Genomic DNA, 15,709 nt, shown 5'->3' on the forward strand with positions numbered 1-15,709 from the left:
GTTTCTCATTGTCACAAATGCCTGCCAGTCACAGGTAAGCTTAAGAGTAGACTAAGGTGGCAGTCACCTCCAACAGTCCTGTGGGGACCTACTGCTGCCTTCCCCCTGGCAGCCTGGCTTCCTCCTCACCTCCTTCCTCCCTGCTGGGCCCAGGGTGCCCAGCAGCCTCTTCCCCAAAGGGCATGGGGTGTGTGCAAACTCACAAAGTGCAGTTCTCAGTGGACTCTGCGCTGCTCTCATCCATCTCCATGTTGGCTGAGAGGCTGGCAAAGCCATGGGGCAGGTCATCCCACTCGTCGAACCGGATGCCCGTGCCAAGGGAGTAGCGGCCCTCAGCGCACGGCTTGCAGGACTGGTCCTTCATATCCAGAAACTCCCCGGCATTGCAAGAGAAGGCTGGAAAGCAGGGCAGGGACAAAGGAGGGGTGGTGAGGTCACTGTGGCCCCTGGAGGGGTGGATGGGCTGAGGATATTCTAAAGGGAGCGGTGCAGGGTTGGGATCCTGGAGTTTGGCTGACTTAAGATTTAGGGACATGGCACATACTATGTGATACTATTTATATGCAATCCAGAAGAGGCAAAGTAATAGAGACAGAAAGTGGACTTATGGTTGTTTGGGGATGGGGGAAGGAGAAGGGGCCTGAGGAGAGATTGTCCATGAGATGAGTTTCTTTTCATGATTAAAATGTTCCAAAATTAGGGTGGGGATGGTTGTCACAAGTATTCTAAAAGCCACTGAAATTTACCCTGTAAGGGATAAATTTTATGGTGTGTGAATTGTATCTCAATAAAGATGTTATTTTAAAAATAAAAAAGATTTAGGGTTGGGCAGGCTCTGACTTGCTGCAGGACTTTGGGCTCATTCCTGATGATCTTGATTCCTCTGGAGAGACACCTCAGCCATTCTGAGCATGCTTCAGGGAGGAGGATGCCGGCCCCTGATGGTAATATGTGGTCCTTCAGCCTTGAATTTCCCCCTTCAGCCTCTGTCCTCTGTCTTTTCCTTTCTGGTTCTCCTGCTCCCCTGTTAATTAAGATTCTTGAGACCTGTTAACTCAGTCATTGCAATTCCCTCCTGACTAGGCCCCTGTTTCATATTTTTGCTTATTCTGGGGTCAAGGGTATCTTCCTAAAATGTTGTTTTTGTACTTTGTTCTCTCTCTCTCTCTTTTGTACTGGGGATTGAACCCAGGGGTGTTTGACCACTGAACTACATCCTCAGCCCTTTTTATTTATTTTGAGACAGGGTCTCACTAAGTTCCTGAGGCTGGCCTCAAACTTGGGGTCCTCCTACTATCTCAGCCTTAGGAATTGCTGAGATGAGAGGTGTGTGCCACTGTGCCTGGCCTGTTTTATTTTTTAAAATAATCAGGTACTCTTCCTACACTGATTATAGAATTAAGCTCTCAGCCTGGCACTCAGGATCTTCTCCTCCAGTTTCCCCACAATCTATTGTTCCAGCCTGATCTCTCACTACAGACCTTTCTCCACCTCACCCTCTCTGTCACCACCTCTGTGTGGCCTCCACCCTGGGTCCCAGGCTCTACCTTGAGCATATTGCTGATTCCACCTCCAAACTTTTGCTTCAATGGTCCTTCCAGCTGCTCCTCATCACTAAGCATCCATAATCCCCATTCTTCCTCACACTGTATTAACTCATTGCATTTTTCTGCCAGCCGCTGGGCTCTGGGCTGATGGGGGTTGGCTGGCTCAGTATTGGCACAGACATCGCAGGAGCTTCATGAAGGTTTGCCCAAACAATGACTGGATGAATGATTGTCTGCTGTGAGCTCGTGTAGGCAGGGACGTGCCTTATTCATCTTTGTGGTTCACACAACACTGGAATGTCGTAGGGCTTACACATAGTAGGAGCTCACTGAGGTAACCTGAGTTAACTGAAGATGGTTCACTTGTTTCTGTTAATTACACCACACTTTTGCTCAGATCTCAGCAATATCCCTTCATAAATTTAACAAGTTGTTTACCTGCTGAACCAGCCAATGAGCTAAACTGATTTTTTAATTTAAACACCCTCAGTCTCCTTTCCAACTCTTTGAATAATTCCTTAGTTCTAAAAATTTCTTAATTTTTATTGTTATTTCCTTTGTATTCCTAAAAGAACAGTTGAGGAGAACCAGCAACCAATTGTAGGGAAGTTGTCACTACAGAGGTAGGGCCAGGAGTTGCGGCAAGCCACTGCCTTCCTGATTACATAGTCAGATCCACAGTCAGGAAGAGTCTTTTTCCCAGAAGTGATGCCCAGTGCATTTTTAAGGTCTGTCTCTGCAGAAATTTATTGTCTCTGGCTTCCTTTTCAAGAATGAAAGCAATCAATGTTCCCTAAATGCCTGATTTTGGCTGGTGAGTATAGATTGAAGAGAAATGCACAGGCAAAAAGAAAATGAATGCTGACAAAAACCAAGTATCTGGGTGGCACATGGCTGGAATTGCTCATGCTGTGTCCACAGATGGTATTCTATTTATCTATCTATTTATTTATAATTCTGGGAATTGAACCCAGGGACACTCTACCACTGAGCTACATTTCCAGCCCTTTCTACATATATTTTTTAAATAGCTGTTTTTTTTTAGTTGTAGATGGACACAATACCTTTAATTACCTATTTTTATTCACATATACTAGGCGAGTGCTGTACCACTGAGCCACAACCCAGCCCCCTTTCTATATTTTGTATAGGGTCTACCTAAGTTTCCCAGGCTGGTCTTGAACTTGAGATCCTCCTACCTCAGCCTCTCGAGGAGCTGGGACTGATTTAAAAAAAAATAATAAAAGAAATTCAGATGCCCAGTTTGCATCCATGAAATAACAGTTCTGTATCAATTTCAACAGCGTTAAGGACGGGGACTAACTAGGGGACAGATCTGATTCCTTAAGGCAATTGCACTATCAGGAGGAGCCTAGCTTGGATACAGGAGGCTTGGGACAAGAAGGTTACAGCTGAGCAGAGGGAGGCCCTGAAACAGGAAGGTTGCTTACAGCACTCGGTGCCCTTGACGGGGTCAGGGAGACTGGTGCACAGGCCTGGGGTGTGCGGCACGGCGACCCTCCACCTGGAACCTGTGCTGTCACATGCGGTGTACTCATAGTGGTACTCCGACTGCAGGGGAGAGAACAGTGGGCAAAAGTGCATTAGCAGTAATCAAACATTAACAATTTTCTGCCCAGCACGAGGGTTGCTGACACTCACCATCACAGTAACAACCTGGGAATTGCTGGCAGGAGCCAAGGCACTGTGGTGCCCAAATGATGACAAAGCTCTAAGAGAACTACAATAATGTGGGATCATTTCTTTCCACCCGGTCATGATCTGGTCCTAAAAATACATTTTTTGTGTGTGTTTATTTGCACTCTCTTTGCTATTGTGTATAAAATATCCTGATGGAGCAGAGGAACAAGGTAACAGAACAGGCTAGAAACAGGTGGGTTTTTTCTCATCCCAAACTGTAGAATTTATGAGCAAGGACATTCTAAATGCAAGGGCTGGTCCAAAAAAATTTACAAGGGATTGTTACACAAGCTGTATTTCTAGTTCCCTGTGTTTCTCTCTACCCCCGCCCCGGCCTAGAAAGACTATGAATTCCCACTTGCATAACGAAAATGTCATATTTGGCCCAGGCAAGTGATGTGCTTTCAGCATGTGAGCCTCTTCATGCTTGATTTCTCTGTGTAAGAGGAATTCCCTGTTCAGTTGCTTTACCTGAAGTAGAATTAACTCAATAGTAATATCAAAACAGTCAAACCAAGCATTGAAATAAAACAACAAAAAGCATATAATCAACGTGCCAAAGGCCATTAAACATTTCTTACTTTTTAAAAATCTTGCAAAGAAACAAACCATGGTCCACAGAATTAATGATGACTTTTGTTCAGATAAGTATTTTATAGTCTGCACTTACCTTACCCCAAACTATACTCACAGCCATACTTGGTTTGGTTTTGTTTTTACATTTTTTTAGTTGTAGATAGACACAATTTTTAATTTTTTTTTTTAGTTGTTGATAGACCTTTATTTTATTTATTTATACACAGTGCTGAGAATCGAACCCAGTGCCTCACATGTGCCAGGCAAGTATGCTACCACTGAGCCTCAGCCCCAGCCCTGGACACAATATCTTTATTTATTTATTTTTTTTATGTGGCGCTGAGGATTGAACCCAGTGCCTCACACGTGCAAGGCAGGCACTCTACCACTGAGCCCCAGCCCCAACCCCACACAGCCATACTTTGTACTACTGTACCCATGAGAAAAATAGAATGAATGACCTCTTTTCACCCGCATGAAAGCATGATTGTATAACATGTATAGATGTAAGAAATTGAGACAAAAAATGAGACGGTTTGGGCTGGGATTGTGGCTCAGTGGTAGAGCTCTCACCTAGCACAGGCGGGACCCGGGTTCGATCCTCAGCACCACATAAAAATAAAGGCATTGTGTTGTGTCCATCTACACCTAAAAAATAAATATTAAAAAAAAGAGAGATGGTTTGAAGTTTGCTAATCTATTGTATCAGGTCCAAACGAAGAAAACTTTGCCTTTTGTAAAACATAGGAACATTGCATTTCTTCTGTTCTACGATTAACATTTTTTTCACATTTTACATCTATGAAATCAAAGTGTGTCTTATAATAGATACAGTAAGGAAGCACTGTCATATTTTAATGGATAGAGTCTTTCCTTTTTTTTTTAATACATAAAAAGTGGTTTGCCTCATAAGCAGTGGCATCTCAGATGTTTTGTTTCTCATTTTGTGTTGGCAGAACCTTAGGATGAGGAGAAAACAATTTCAGCCTCCGTTTTTATTTTCCTGTCTTATAAATATTCACCAAATACATACTGTATGGCTAATATGTAGAATTCTGAGCTGTGTTCAGTGGCTTGGGACAACAACACGTGAACTAATTGACCTTTGAGGTGAACTCAGGAGATTGGGGACCAGAGGAGGGGTACAGGAAGAACTGGGGCCTAACATTCAACCAGAACCTTTGGTTTTGAATTTATGTATGGATTTATGTATGTATGTATGTATTTTGGTACTGAGGATTGAACCCAGGTGCACTGTACCACTGAGCCACATCCCAAGCCCTTTACTTTTTTCATTTCAAGATAGGTCTCGCTAAACTGTTGAGGCTGAACTTGAACTTGTGATCCTCTTGCCTCAAACTCCCAAATCTCTGGGATTACAGTGGTGTACCACCATACCCAGCTGGCTTTGGATTTAGATGTTGCTGTAACAGAAGAAAGACAGGACATCAGTATGGGAATGCTTTGTACCTTTGGGCTCCCAACTCCTTTTTCCTCTTAATTTCAGTACGTTCCTCATCTCAGAGGATGTGAAAGTTAAAAGGGGGAACTAAACAGATATCGATTCTAGTTCTAACACTACTTTCAAAGGGTCTTGCAGCAAGAATGAGGAATAGGTAAAACTCACAGTATGTAAGTTGAATGGACAATTAAGTGAAGGCAGAAAGAATTTGGTGTTCTGTCCGAGAACATAATTGTCCTGGTTGTTTATAGTGCTTTCATAGTTCCCAAACACTATCCTATCTGATCTTCACACCTCCCAAAAGGCAAGCAGAACAGGGTTTGACTCCTTCGAGAAAAACAACTCTTTTTTTTTTTAAAAGAGAGAGTGAAAGAGGAGAGAGAGGAGAGAGAGAGAGAGAGAATTTTTAATATCTATTTTTTAGTTCTCGGCGGACACAACATCTTTGTTGGTATGTGGTGCTGAGGATCGAACCCGGGCCGCACGCATGCCAGGCGAGCGCGCTACCGAACAACTCTTGATGGGTGATTAGCTTGTCCAGCGTCACACAGCCTATAAGTCCCTGGGCTAGAACCCAGACCTCCCAACAGGAATCCTTCTCCACTTTCATAGGTCTGGTCAAACACAAACTCACACTGGGCCAAATTTAACAGTCATGTCTAAAACATTAAATATGACTCTGTTGGTTATCTGCCAGCAGCAAGGCTAGGCTGGCTTCTGAGACCTGAGAATTGGTGTTAGAATATCTAACCTGAACTAATAATTTTAGTTCACTCTAACTGCACTGAGTTAGGCCTTTGAAGGTGCATGGGCCAAGTTCATTCCTTTTCATTGGCTTTCATTTGGTGTCATTTGGGTGCCACTTGGGTGGGAGGTTTGCTGGGGAAATGATGGTTCTGAGACTTAGAAAATTTCCATTTCAATGTGTGCTAATTTTTTTATGCCACTTGGGGATGTGCACACCATCCAAGGTTGCTGGCTTGCTGCAGCTGTTTCAAATCTGAACTATGCTTTGAAATCGTACCATTTAAAACAGAAACTTACATTCAATCAGGGAATAACTGGAAAGCTTCTGCAGTTATATTCAGTGTTCTATGAACAAATCAATTCCTTGACAGTACCTCAATTTACCCAGTGATTCACCTTTGAAAGAAAACAATCAGCATACTGCACAGATTCATGCAGGAGATACACAAACACATTCAGTGTGCATATATAGCACACAGTAACTTCTTCCCCACTGTGCACAAGTAGAATGACACATGTCCAAATCACAGTGTGAGACACAGCAGGCAGTGGGTGCTGCCTGTTCATCAGAGAAATAATAGAAGGGTTTAGAAATTAGAGGTTGGAACCTTTAGTTAATCCATACTCCTCTAGCATCATCTAGCCATGTAAAACTCATGGGCACCTAATAAAGAGGAGGAAAAGATCCTTAAGTTGGAATCTGCCCTTGCCTAATACTGAGCTATCTGTTGGTAACACTGATCTTACAGCTTTAGAAGAATTATTCAGACCCACAATATTTTTAGTCCTTCCTATCTAGGTATTAAATAGACCATGGAAAAATAAAACTGCCAAGTCAGGATGATACGTAAATGGAATTCTGTCCTTCTTTCTACCACCCCAATTATTTCAAAATAACATGTCTTAGTTTAAAAAAATGATTATCAGAGTAATAGAGAAGAGAGTAGAGATTGACAGTAATCTATAAGAGTTAGATGCTAGAGAGGGTTTGGTTGCCATCACTGTGGATGGATGAGGTTTAAACTAGTGAGCTGGTGACAAAGTCTTATGGTCCACAATAGAGGTGGTGGATGGCCATAAGGACTGGGGATGCCTTTTTGGTGAGTCCTAAGTAAACAGGAAAGTTAGAAGTGACCCTGCTACCCCATTACCATTACATGTGCTCAACTTCTCTAAGCCACAGTTGCCTCTTGGGAAAAAAGAAATATACGAATACCTGCTCCATAGGAAGAACTGCTGTACACAGTTGTAAGGGCTATTCCCAAGGTTTTCTAGCTCAGGGCATAAGTCCAGGTTGTGGTGTGCCTCACTGTGGGATTGCACCTGCCTAGACAGGGTTGTCTTTTTCTCCATGTGCACTAGATTAGCTGTAAGGATAATTAAGATGAGATAGGCCAAGCACTTAGCACAACAGGTTTTTTGATTTTCAAAACAACTCAATGAGATAAATACTATTATTGTACTCTGTGTGTGCGTATGTGTGTGTGTTGCTGGGCATTGAATCCAGGGCCTCACATGTACTAGGCAAGCACTCTACTCTGGGTTACACTCCAGCTCCTTATTTTACAATTTTATAGATAAGAAAGCTGAGACCTTGAGAAATGAAATCACTTACTCAAGGTCACATAGTCATGGGATTGCCAAGCCAGGATTGGACCCAGGTTATTAGACCCAAGTCATCAGGGTCTTTGTTCAAGCGTGCTGGTATTTGAAAACAGCCAGCATAGGCCTGTATTACTCTCACAGAGTGTGTCTGAGATTAAATTCTGGTTCTCAAACTGCTAGAAATATTACAAGGAAAGCCGAGCGTGCGTGCGTGCGTGCGTGCGTGCGTGTGTGTGTGTGTGTGTGTGTGTGTATTTTATTTATTTATTTATTTATTTATTTATTTATTTATTTATTTATTTATTTTGGCAAACAAGGCCCAAGGGTTAAAGACTCAAGCCCAAGGCAATGTGGAATGGGAAGGCAAAAAATGAATTTTGAACCTTGTGCTAGGCAAGTGCTCAACCACTGAGACATAAACACAGCCCTGAGGACTGAATTTTATGTAGTAAGTAGCAGGGAGGAAAGTAACCCTGACCCAGAAGTAGGTCATCTCCAATGATGTGATTTTGTTGTTGTCGTTGTTGTTTTGGTATGAGGGATTCAACCTCGGGCACTTAACCACTGAGGCGCATCCCCAGCCCTTTTTTGTATTTTATTTAGAGACAGGGTCTCACTGAGTTGCTTAGTGCCTTGCTGTTACTGAGGCTGGTTTGAACCCGCAATCCTCCTGCCTCAGCCTCCAAAGCCACTGGGATTACAGGCATGCGCCACTGTGCCCAGCTTTTCCAATGTTTTAATGCCAGGTTCCCCATAAATGTGTATTGTGTGCTGGGTGAGGGACTGCCTCAGATAACTACTTTTAAGATCTTGATTATTTCTCTGTACAGATGCATTTTAATATTTTATTTTTTTTGCAGTGCTGGGGGTGGAACCCAGGGCCCTGTATGTGCTAGGCAAGTGTTCTACCACTGACCTACCACTCCAAACTTGCATGTGCCTCCTTAAAAGCAAATTGAAAGGCTGGGGATGTAGCTCAGTGGTAGAGCATGTGATTGGCATGTACAAGACCCTGGGTTTGATCTCTACCATCATAAATAAATAAATAAAAACAAAGTAAAGATCATATGGCATATAGTTTTTTATTCTGATTCTTTCTCATTTAATTTTAGATTACACCTGTAATCCAAGTTAGTCAGGAGGCCAAGGCAGGAGGATTGCAAGTTCAAGGCCAGTTCAAGAACTTAGAAAGACCCTGTCTCAAAATAAAATATTAAACAGGGCTGGGGATGTGGCTCAGTGGTAAAGCACCCCTAGGTTCAATCCCCAGTACCAACCAAACAAAACAAAAACCCACAATACACTTTCCCATGTCTTTAATGGTTGCGCCATAGTTTTTTCTTTTCTTTTTTTTTTAAACCATTCTCCTATTGATGAACACTCAGTTTTCCTTATTTTAAATTGTACTCCAGTGACACTCCCTCTGTGTCTGTGATTGTTTCCTTTGGACACAATCCCAGAAATGGAATTACTGGGTTTTAAAGTATGAGTTTCTTTAAGACTCTTGGTCAGGAAGGGGGATTTATAAGAGAAAACAGACATCCCTAAGTCTTTAGGGATATAACTTTTTATTATGGTGAATTTCAAATACATATTTTTAAAAAAAACAAAATAGCATAATAAGCCCCACGGACACATCACCCAGCTTTAATATTTACCCATTTCTGTTCTTATTTCATCCACTTTACAGACTCCCCATTAATTCTCACTCACTCTCCTCCCTTGAAATTATTTTAAATAATTATTATTTTAAATACAATATAATTTAATATTAAGTAGTTTTCATTTTTCTTCTCAGGTAAAGTTGAGATACATTGAAATGCACAAATCTTAACATACAATTTTAAGGAATGGAAACACTTTTTTTCATGCCAGGCAGGTAATATGCCACATGGTAACAAGGTTCAGAGGGAAGCGCATCCCACACAACAGTGTGAGCACCCGGTCATCTTGCTCATGACCCGAAAAGGATGGAAATGCTTTTAAAACATTAACAGGGCTCAGAGTAGCCACCCAGAGACTTGGCAGAGGAGGGGTGACTCTGTTTCTACTATCCGCCAGGGAGAATCCAGAGCCAGACAGGTGTCACCCACTCTGAGTCTTCAAACCACAGAACCATGGCTGCATAAAGTCACAACCACCCAGAGAAGCAGGTCGACACTGGCTTGGGTTTGTCTTGGCTGGGTGTTCAAGAAACAGGTTCTTAAATAAACCCAGGTTTTGACAAGAGCCAACTGTGACTAGAGGCCTGGGGAGCTGGGGCAGGCCACCTCCAGCTCGTCTCCTAGCCTCAGTCTCATCTCCCTTCTCCTCTCACAGTCCCTTGCCAGAAGATCCTTCTGGAAGAATATGGAGGTAGAGGCAAATGCCACTGAGCTGGGGACAGCAGGTCAATAGGTAGTAGCTGACTCAGTAGCAAGTGCTTCTTTGTTATTTTTGGCTTTCTCCCCAGAGTCCCACCACTGCCAGGGAGAGACTAGCCTTTGTTGCAAAGTAGGAATGAGATCCACTTGGCACTGGAACATGAAAACTGCAGAGAAATGTCAGAGTATGAAACATCAGTCCCCCAGGTAAGACTTTCAAACAGTCCAAACAGTCCTATCAGAGTTTCCCAAACTCCTGTTCTTTGTTCTTCTTTGCATTAGTAGGTCCCAACTTGGGACTGGGTACACACTCTGAGGCACAGCGACCTGACCTGACTTGTCCATTGTGAAGGGAAGGCGCAGGAGGAAGACCTTTCCTATTGTTCTTCAGCTGGTCAGACCACAGCCCAGCCTGTGGGCAGCCAGCTTCCCGCAGTCTCCCTCCCTCCTCCTCATCCTCTGAGAACTGCTGGCCTAGAGCTATGTCCCCTGGGTCCTATGGCCTGACATACCAACTCCAGCCCTCTGATGATGTTGACTGATGATCTGTCTGATCATCAGAACTGCCTGGAGGTCATGTTAAAAGCACACATTCCTTGGCTCTACCCTCAAAATTCTGATTCTCCTCTACATCTTCTTCCCTTACTCCCTCATTGAAACTCAGTTTTATATGGCTCAAGCTTATATTCCATTTGGAAGTAAATCCAATAGACAAACTTCTTATAAAACCAGATCCTTAACTTATGGTCCACAAACCACTTCCCCCATGCAACAGGATGCAGAGTTTTAGGCATGTACATATTTTTGGACAGCAGGTCCATAGTTTTCATTATATTCTCTAAGAAGTCTGTTATCTCCCTCTTCCCTACACACACACAGACACACACACACACACACACACACACACACACACACAGCAAAATCTGCCATAATGGATTAGTAATTTTAAAATAGCCTAATATTTTACAAAATCAAGAGTGTTCACATTTTAACAAGGTAACTGAAATACTTGTTAAAGCAGTGATTTTCAAATTATGCTCCAAGGGTTTAGAAAGACTGCCGCCCAAAGAATAGGAATAGAGAGTTATCCTTTTAATGGAGTAACATTTTTTTTCAAATTTCTTTTACATATGTATGTATGTCAAAATATACTCTCCTGTCAGTATATCTAAAAAGAACAAATTTAAAAAATCAAATCTCTTTTACATGTTTATGTTTCTAAGTTAAAATTTTTTTTTGGAGGGGAGGGGAGGGGAAGGGGGATAGGAAGGGCAGCAGAATAAAATAGACATTATTATTGAAAAGCCAAGGTTCGTCGTCGGAGATTAAAACACACACACAGATAGCAGTGACAAAGATGAAGCACTTTACTGCAAGCTGGTTCTAGCTTATATAAAAAGTGAGAGTCAGTTATCTTAAACCAGGAAGCTCCCGGGGCCAATCAGAGTAAAGGTCAGGTCATCACCTAAGGTGCACGAACGTCGCCCTGCATAAGATTCATGGGGGGCACAAACTTTCCACAAGTACGGAAGACGGGAGGGCCAATTAGAAGGTTTTCAAAACAACTTGTTATCCGCCCATTGGCAACTTGCCTGCCACCATGTTGCATTAGGGGCTCCTTATCTGAAAGGCCCGGGGAGTTCTAGCCACCCACTGGCAATTTGCCCACCGCCATGTTTGAAAGGCCCGGGGAGTTCTCAGGGAGACTCCCAACAATTATTGCTGTATGTATATACGTGACTGTATAACCAATGTGATTCTGCAACCTGTACAATCAGAAAAATGAGAAATTTTACCCCATTTGATTCAAATGTATGATTGGTCAAGATCATTGTACTGTCGTCATGTGTAACTAATAAAAAAATAAAAATAAATAAAAATAAATTTTTTTTTTGGCCCACACCAAAAAAGTTAAGACGCCAGAGTTTTGAATGAAGGAGATGCTAAAGGTGGAACTGCAGGCATTGAGACGGGGGCAAGGATGCCTTCTGGACTTTCCTTTAAGCAATCCACACAGGATTATTTCCTCTACCTATAAGTAAGACCTCCTCTCCTGCAAAACAGGCAACAGACCCAAGTGGCCCAGCCCTGGATGACTCTCCTCTGTTTTCCACTTTGCCTAGCAATATGGTACCGGGAAAATTAGGGCTCCCAGACTTAAGGAGTCTACATTGACTCTTCTCTCAGCATATTCTATTCCAATTCCATTCTGACCAACACCCAGCAGACACGGCTCCCAGTCACCCTGTGGACACATCACATAAAGCAGATTTGGGGGCTGCACAGAGCTGGGATGAGTAGCACCACCACACTCTAGGCCAGGCCAGACCCTGTCCCTGATGTCTAACCTGTCTGTAACTTAAACTGCCTGTCCATTAGGGGCAGAGCATTGGCCTGGAGGCTCTAGGAAGACACTGGGCAGTCTAGTGAGGGAGACAGCTCTGGTGTGATAACCACAGCCACCACGTAAGCAGCTTAGAACGCCCACAAGCCAGGCTCTGGAATGGTACTATGTGCATCTCTTCCTTCAGCCCTCACAGGACCCCCTGAAGTCTTGCTGATACTATCCCCATTGCCTTGACCTCCCTGTACACACTGCAATCTGCTCTCCTTTGTCCCACTGAACTATGATCCCTCAAATCCAGAATGACTTTTCTCCCACAGCACTTTCCACCTTCAAACACACTTTATTACTTAGTTGTTTACCATATTTATTGTCTATTTCTGCCCCATCCCCATCCCAGATCTATATGAATACAGCTCCACAGGTATCTGACACCGTAAGCTCTATATGAACACAGACCTTTGTTTTTATTCATGGATGTAACCCAAATGGCAGAACAGTGCCTGACACCATTGCCGTGCATGAGTATTTGCTGAAAGACTGAATGGTGGAAGAGGACGTGGCCCTACAGCAGCTCCGGAGCTGTGCAAGGTGCAGGGATTAGAGCCAAAAGTCTGGACCCTTTCTTGTCCTTCCACCAGCACTACATGATCATTCAGTCATAGACCTCCCCTCTCCATAAATCAGAGATGCAATGCCCTATTAAAATGCTGAGACAGATCCCACCCACCCCCACAAGCAAGCAACACCAATCTCTCAGGATAATTAGGAAAGCTCTTTGTGAAGTGGTTTAAAACAGAACGAAACAAAACAAAACACCCAGCTACTGCTAAGAACCGCCTGAAGAGGAACCCAGGCATACTCTCCTGTTTCTGGGCGAGAGACCAGGATTGAAAGGAGCCCCACTGGCATTCCTGGCCTAACAGAGACAACCCTCTGCAGCAAGACCCTCCTCGATTTTCTGCTTGACATTCCAGCCTGCCCTGATTCTCCCTCTTCTCTAATCTGTATCTTCTCATACACATGGAACAACATCTGTTCTTTTTCCATTTCTTCTCTCCCAGCAACTCCCCAAAGCTAATCTCTTCAAGACAAAGGCTGGTCACTGCCATTTATGGCCTTCAGTAACTGCAGCTAGACCATTGGGTGCAGAGGGTTTTTCAGTATTGTAATATCCCTAGGATTGAAAAGGCTTTGTCACCAAGAAACGAAATGCCCCTTTATAAATTCCAATCCCTTCCTGATAGGTGGAAGTAGGGTACACACGTCTGTCCACAAGGCTGGGCTTTATGAGAGTGTATTTCAGAGATGTGCTTCTCTTGCTTTTTAATGAGATCAAAATGTTCCATTAAATTGTTTTCACCTGAGTTTTTAATCAGACCAGTCAGAATGAGGCCAACAAGGGCCTGACCAGTGCAGACCTCTCCAAGGACACAGTTTGCCTGGATGTGTCAGTTACTTAGGATGGAGAACATGAGCCTGGAGGATGGACTTCCACACTGTCAACCAGGGCAACAGAGGGGATTCTTTAACTCTGCTGGAGCAAATATTTCTGAGCAGCTGCAACACCACAATCTCCTAGAATATGGTTTCTCACACTGGAGTCCCTAGACCCTTGAGAGTTCCCATATGTACTCTTAAGAGTCCTCAAGTTCTCTAAATTAAAAAGGAAAAAAAAAAAGATTTTATTTTTTGGAGCAGTCTTAAGAGCACCACAAAATTCAGCAGACAGTACAGAGAATTCCCATGTATCCCCTCCCCAACAAAGAGCCTCCCCAATATCAGCATTCCCCCAAGAGAGACACACTTGATGAACCTACACAGATGGATCATATCACCCAGTGTTCACTATTTACCACTCTTGGCACTGTGTACTCTGTGGATTTAGACAGATATATAATGACATGAACCCACCATTGTAGTATCCTACAGAGTAGTTTAGCTACCCTAAAAATCCTATGTGCTCCACCTATCCACTGGCAACCACTGATTCTTTTCCTGTCTCCATGGGTTTCCAGAATATCATACAGTTGGAAACATATAGTATATTGCCTTTTCAAATTGGCTTCTTTCACTTGGTAGTATATATTCAAGTTCCCCCTCACATATTTTCATGGCTGGATAGCTCATTTTGAAATTTTTAAATTCTGTTATCATTGATGGTATTCTTTTTTTTTTTTTTTTTTTTTTTTGTACCCAGAAGTACTTAAACACTGAGCCACATTCCCAGCCCTTTATTTGTATTTTATTCAGACACAGGGTCTTGCTGAGTTGCTTAGGGCCTCCCTAAATTGCCGAGGCTGGCTTTGAACTCCTGATCCTCCTGCCTCAGCCTCCCAAGCTGCTGGGATTGTAAATGTGTACCACTGCATCCAGCTCACTGATGTTATTCATTTTTTTTTAAGTTCTAATCAGTTTTACATGACAGTAGAGAGCTCTTTGATTCACTGTACATAAATGGAGCAGAATTTTTCGCTTCTCTGGTTGCACATGAAGTAGAGTTACACCATTCATGCAATCATACATGTACCTAGGGTAAGGATGTCCATCTCATTCCACCATCTTTCCTACCCCTGGCCCCCCTTCAGCTCATCCAAAGTTCCTCCACTCATCCCATCCCCCAGCCATTATGGATTATCGTCCACTTATTAGAGAAAACATTCAGCCCCTGTTTTTTGAGGATTGGCTTATTTCACTTAGCATGATGTTCTCCAACCCCATCACTTACCTGAAAATGCCATAATTTTATTCTCTTTTAATGCTGAGTAATATTACATTGTGTATATGTATCACAGTATATGTATCCATTCATTATTGATGTTATTTTTTTAAAGAGAGAATGAGAGAGAGAGAGAGAGAGAGAGAGAGAGAGAGAGGAATTTTTAATGTTTATTTTTTAGTTTTTGGCGGACACAACATCTTTGTATGTGGGGCTGAGGATTGAACCCGGGCCACAAGCATGCCAGGTGAGCGCACTACCGCTTGAGCCACATCCCCAGCTCAGTGATGTTATTCTTAAAAATTAATGAAACACTGGGTGTGTAACTCAGTGGTAGAGTGCCTGCCTAGCATGCCCAAGGCCCTGGGTTCCATCCCCAGGACTTAAAAAAATTGATTTGGATATATCTGAGTAATCTGGATGACCACCTTCCCTCAAGAACAGCTGTGAGATTCCAGGCCTTTGTGCTGACATCTGCTGTCTCACCTACTTTCACATTCCTCCCGTAGAAGAGTGGAGTCCACTCTTACACTCTTGATTCTGGGCAAGATTGTGACAAAGACCAATTGGTACAATATAGTGGAAATGACACTATGTGATTTCCAAGTCTAGATCGTAAAGAGTCACTTGGCTTCCACACAGAAA

At 43.0% G+C, this 15,709-nt stretch overlaps 1 protein-coding gene across 2 annotated transcripts in view; it reads right to left on the minus strand.

The window, feature by feature from the left end:
* The window catches only part of ELAPOR1 (endosome-lysosome associated apoptosis and autophagy regulator 1), an 87,560-nt gene that overhangs the window by 35,621 nt on the left and 36,230 nt on the right, over positions 1–15,709 (minus strand). For both annotated transcript variants that reach the window (XM_081307922.1, XM_081307923.1), the window contains 2 exons: positions 2,999–3,119; positions 204–396 (listed from right to left, as the gene is read on the minus strand). In XM_081307922.1, coding sequence (XP_081164048.1) covers positions 204–396; positions 2,999–3,119 — 314 coding nt within the window. The remainder of the gene's footprint in view (positions 1–203; positions 397–2,998; positions 3,120–15,709) is intronic.

This window comes from Spermophilus citellus (genome assembly GCF_964194105.1).
Source record: "Spermophilus citellus genome assembly, chromosome: 9".
Taxonomy (NCBI): Eukaryota; Metazoa; Chordata; class Mammalia; order Rodentia; family Sciuridae; genus Spermophilus; species Spermophilus citellus.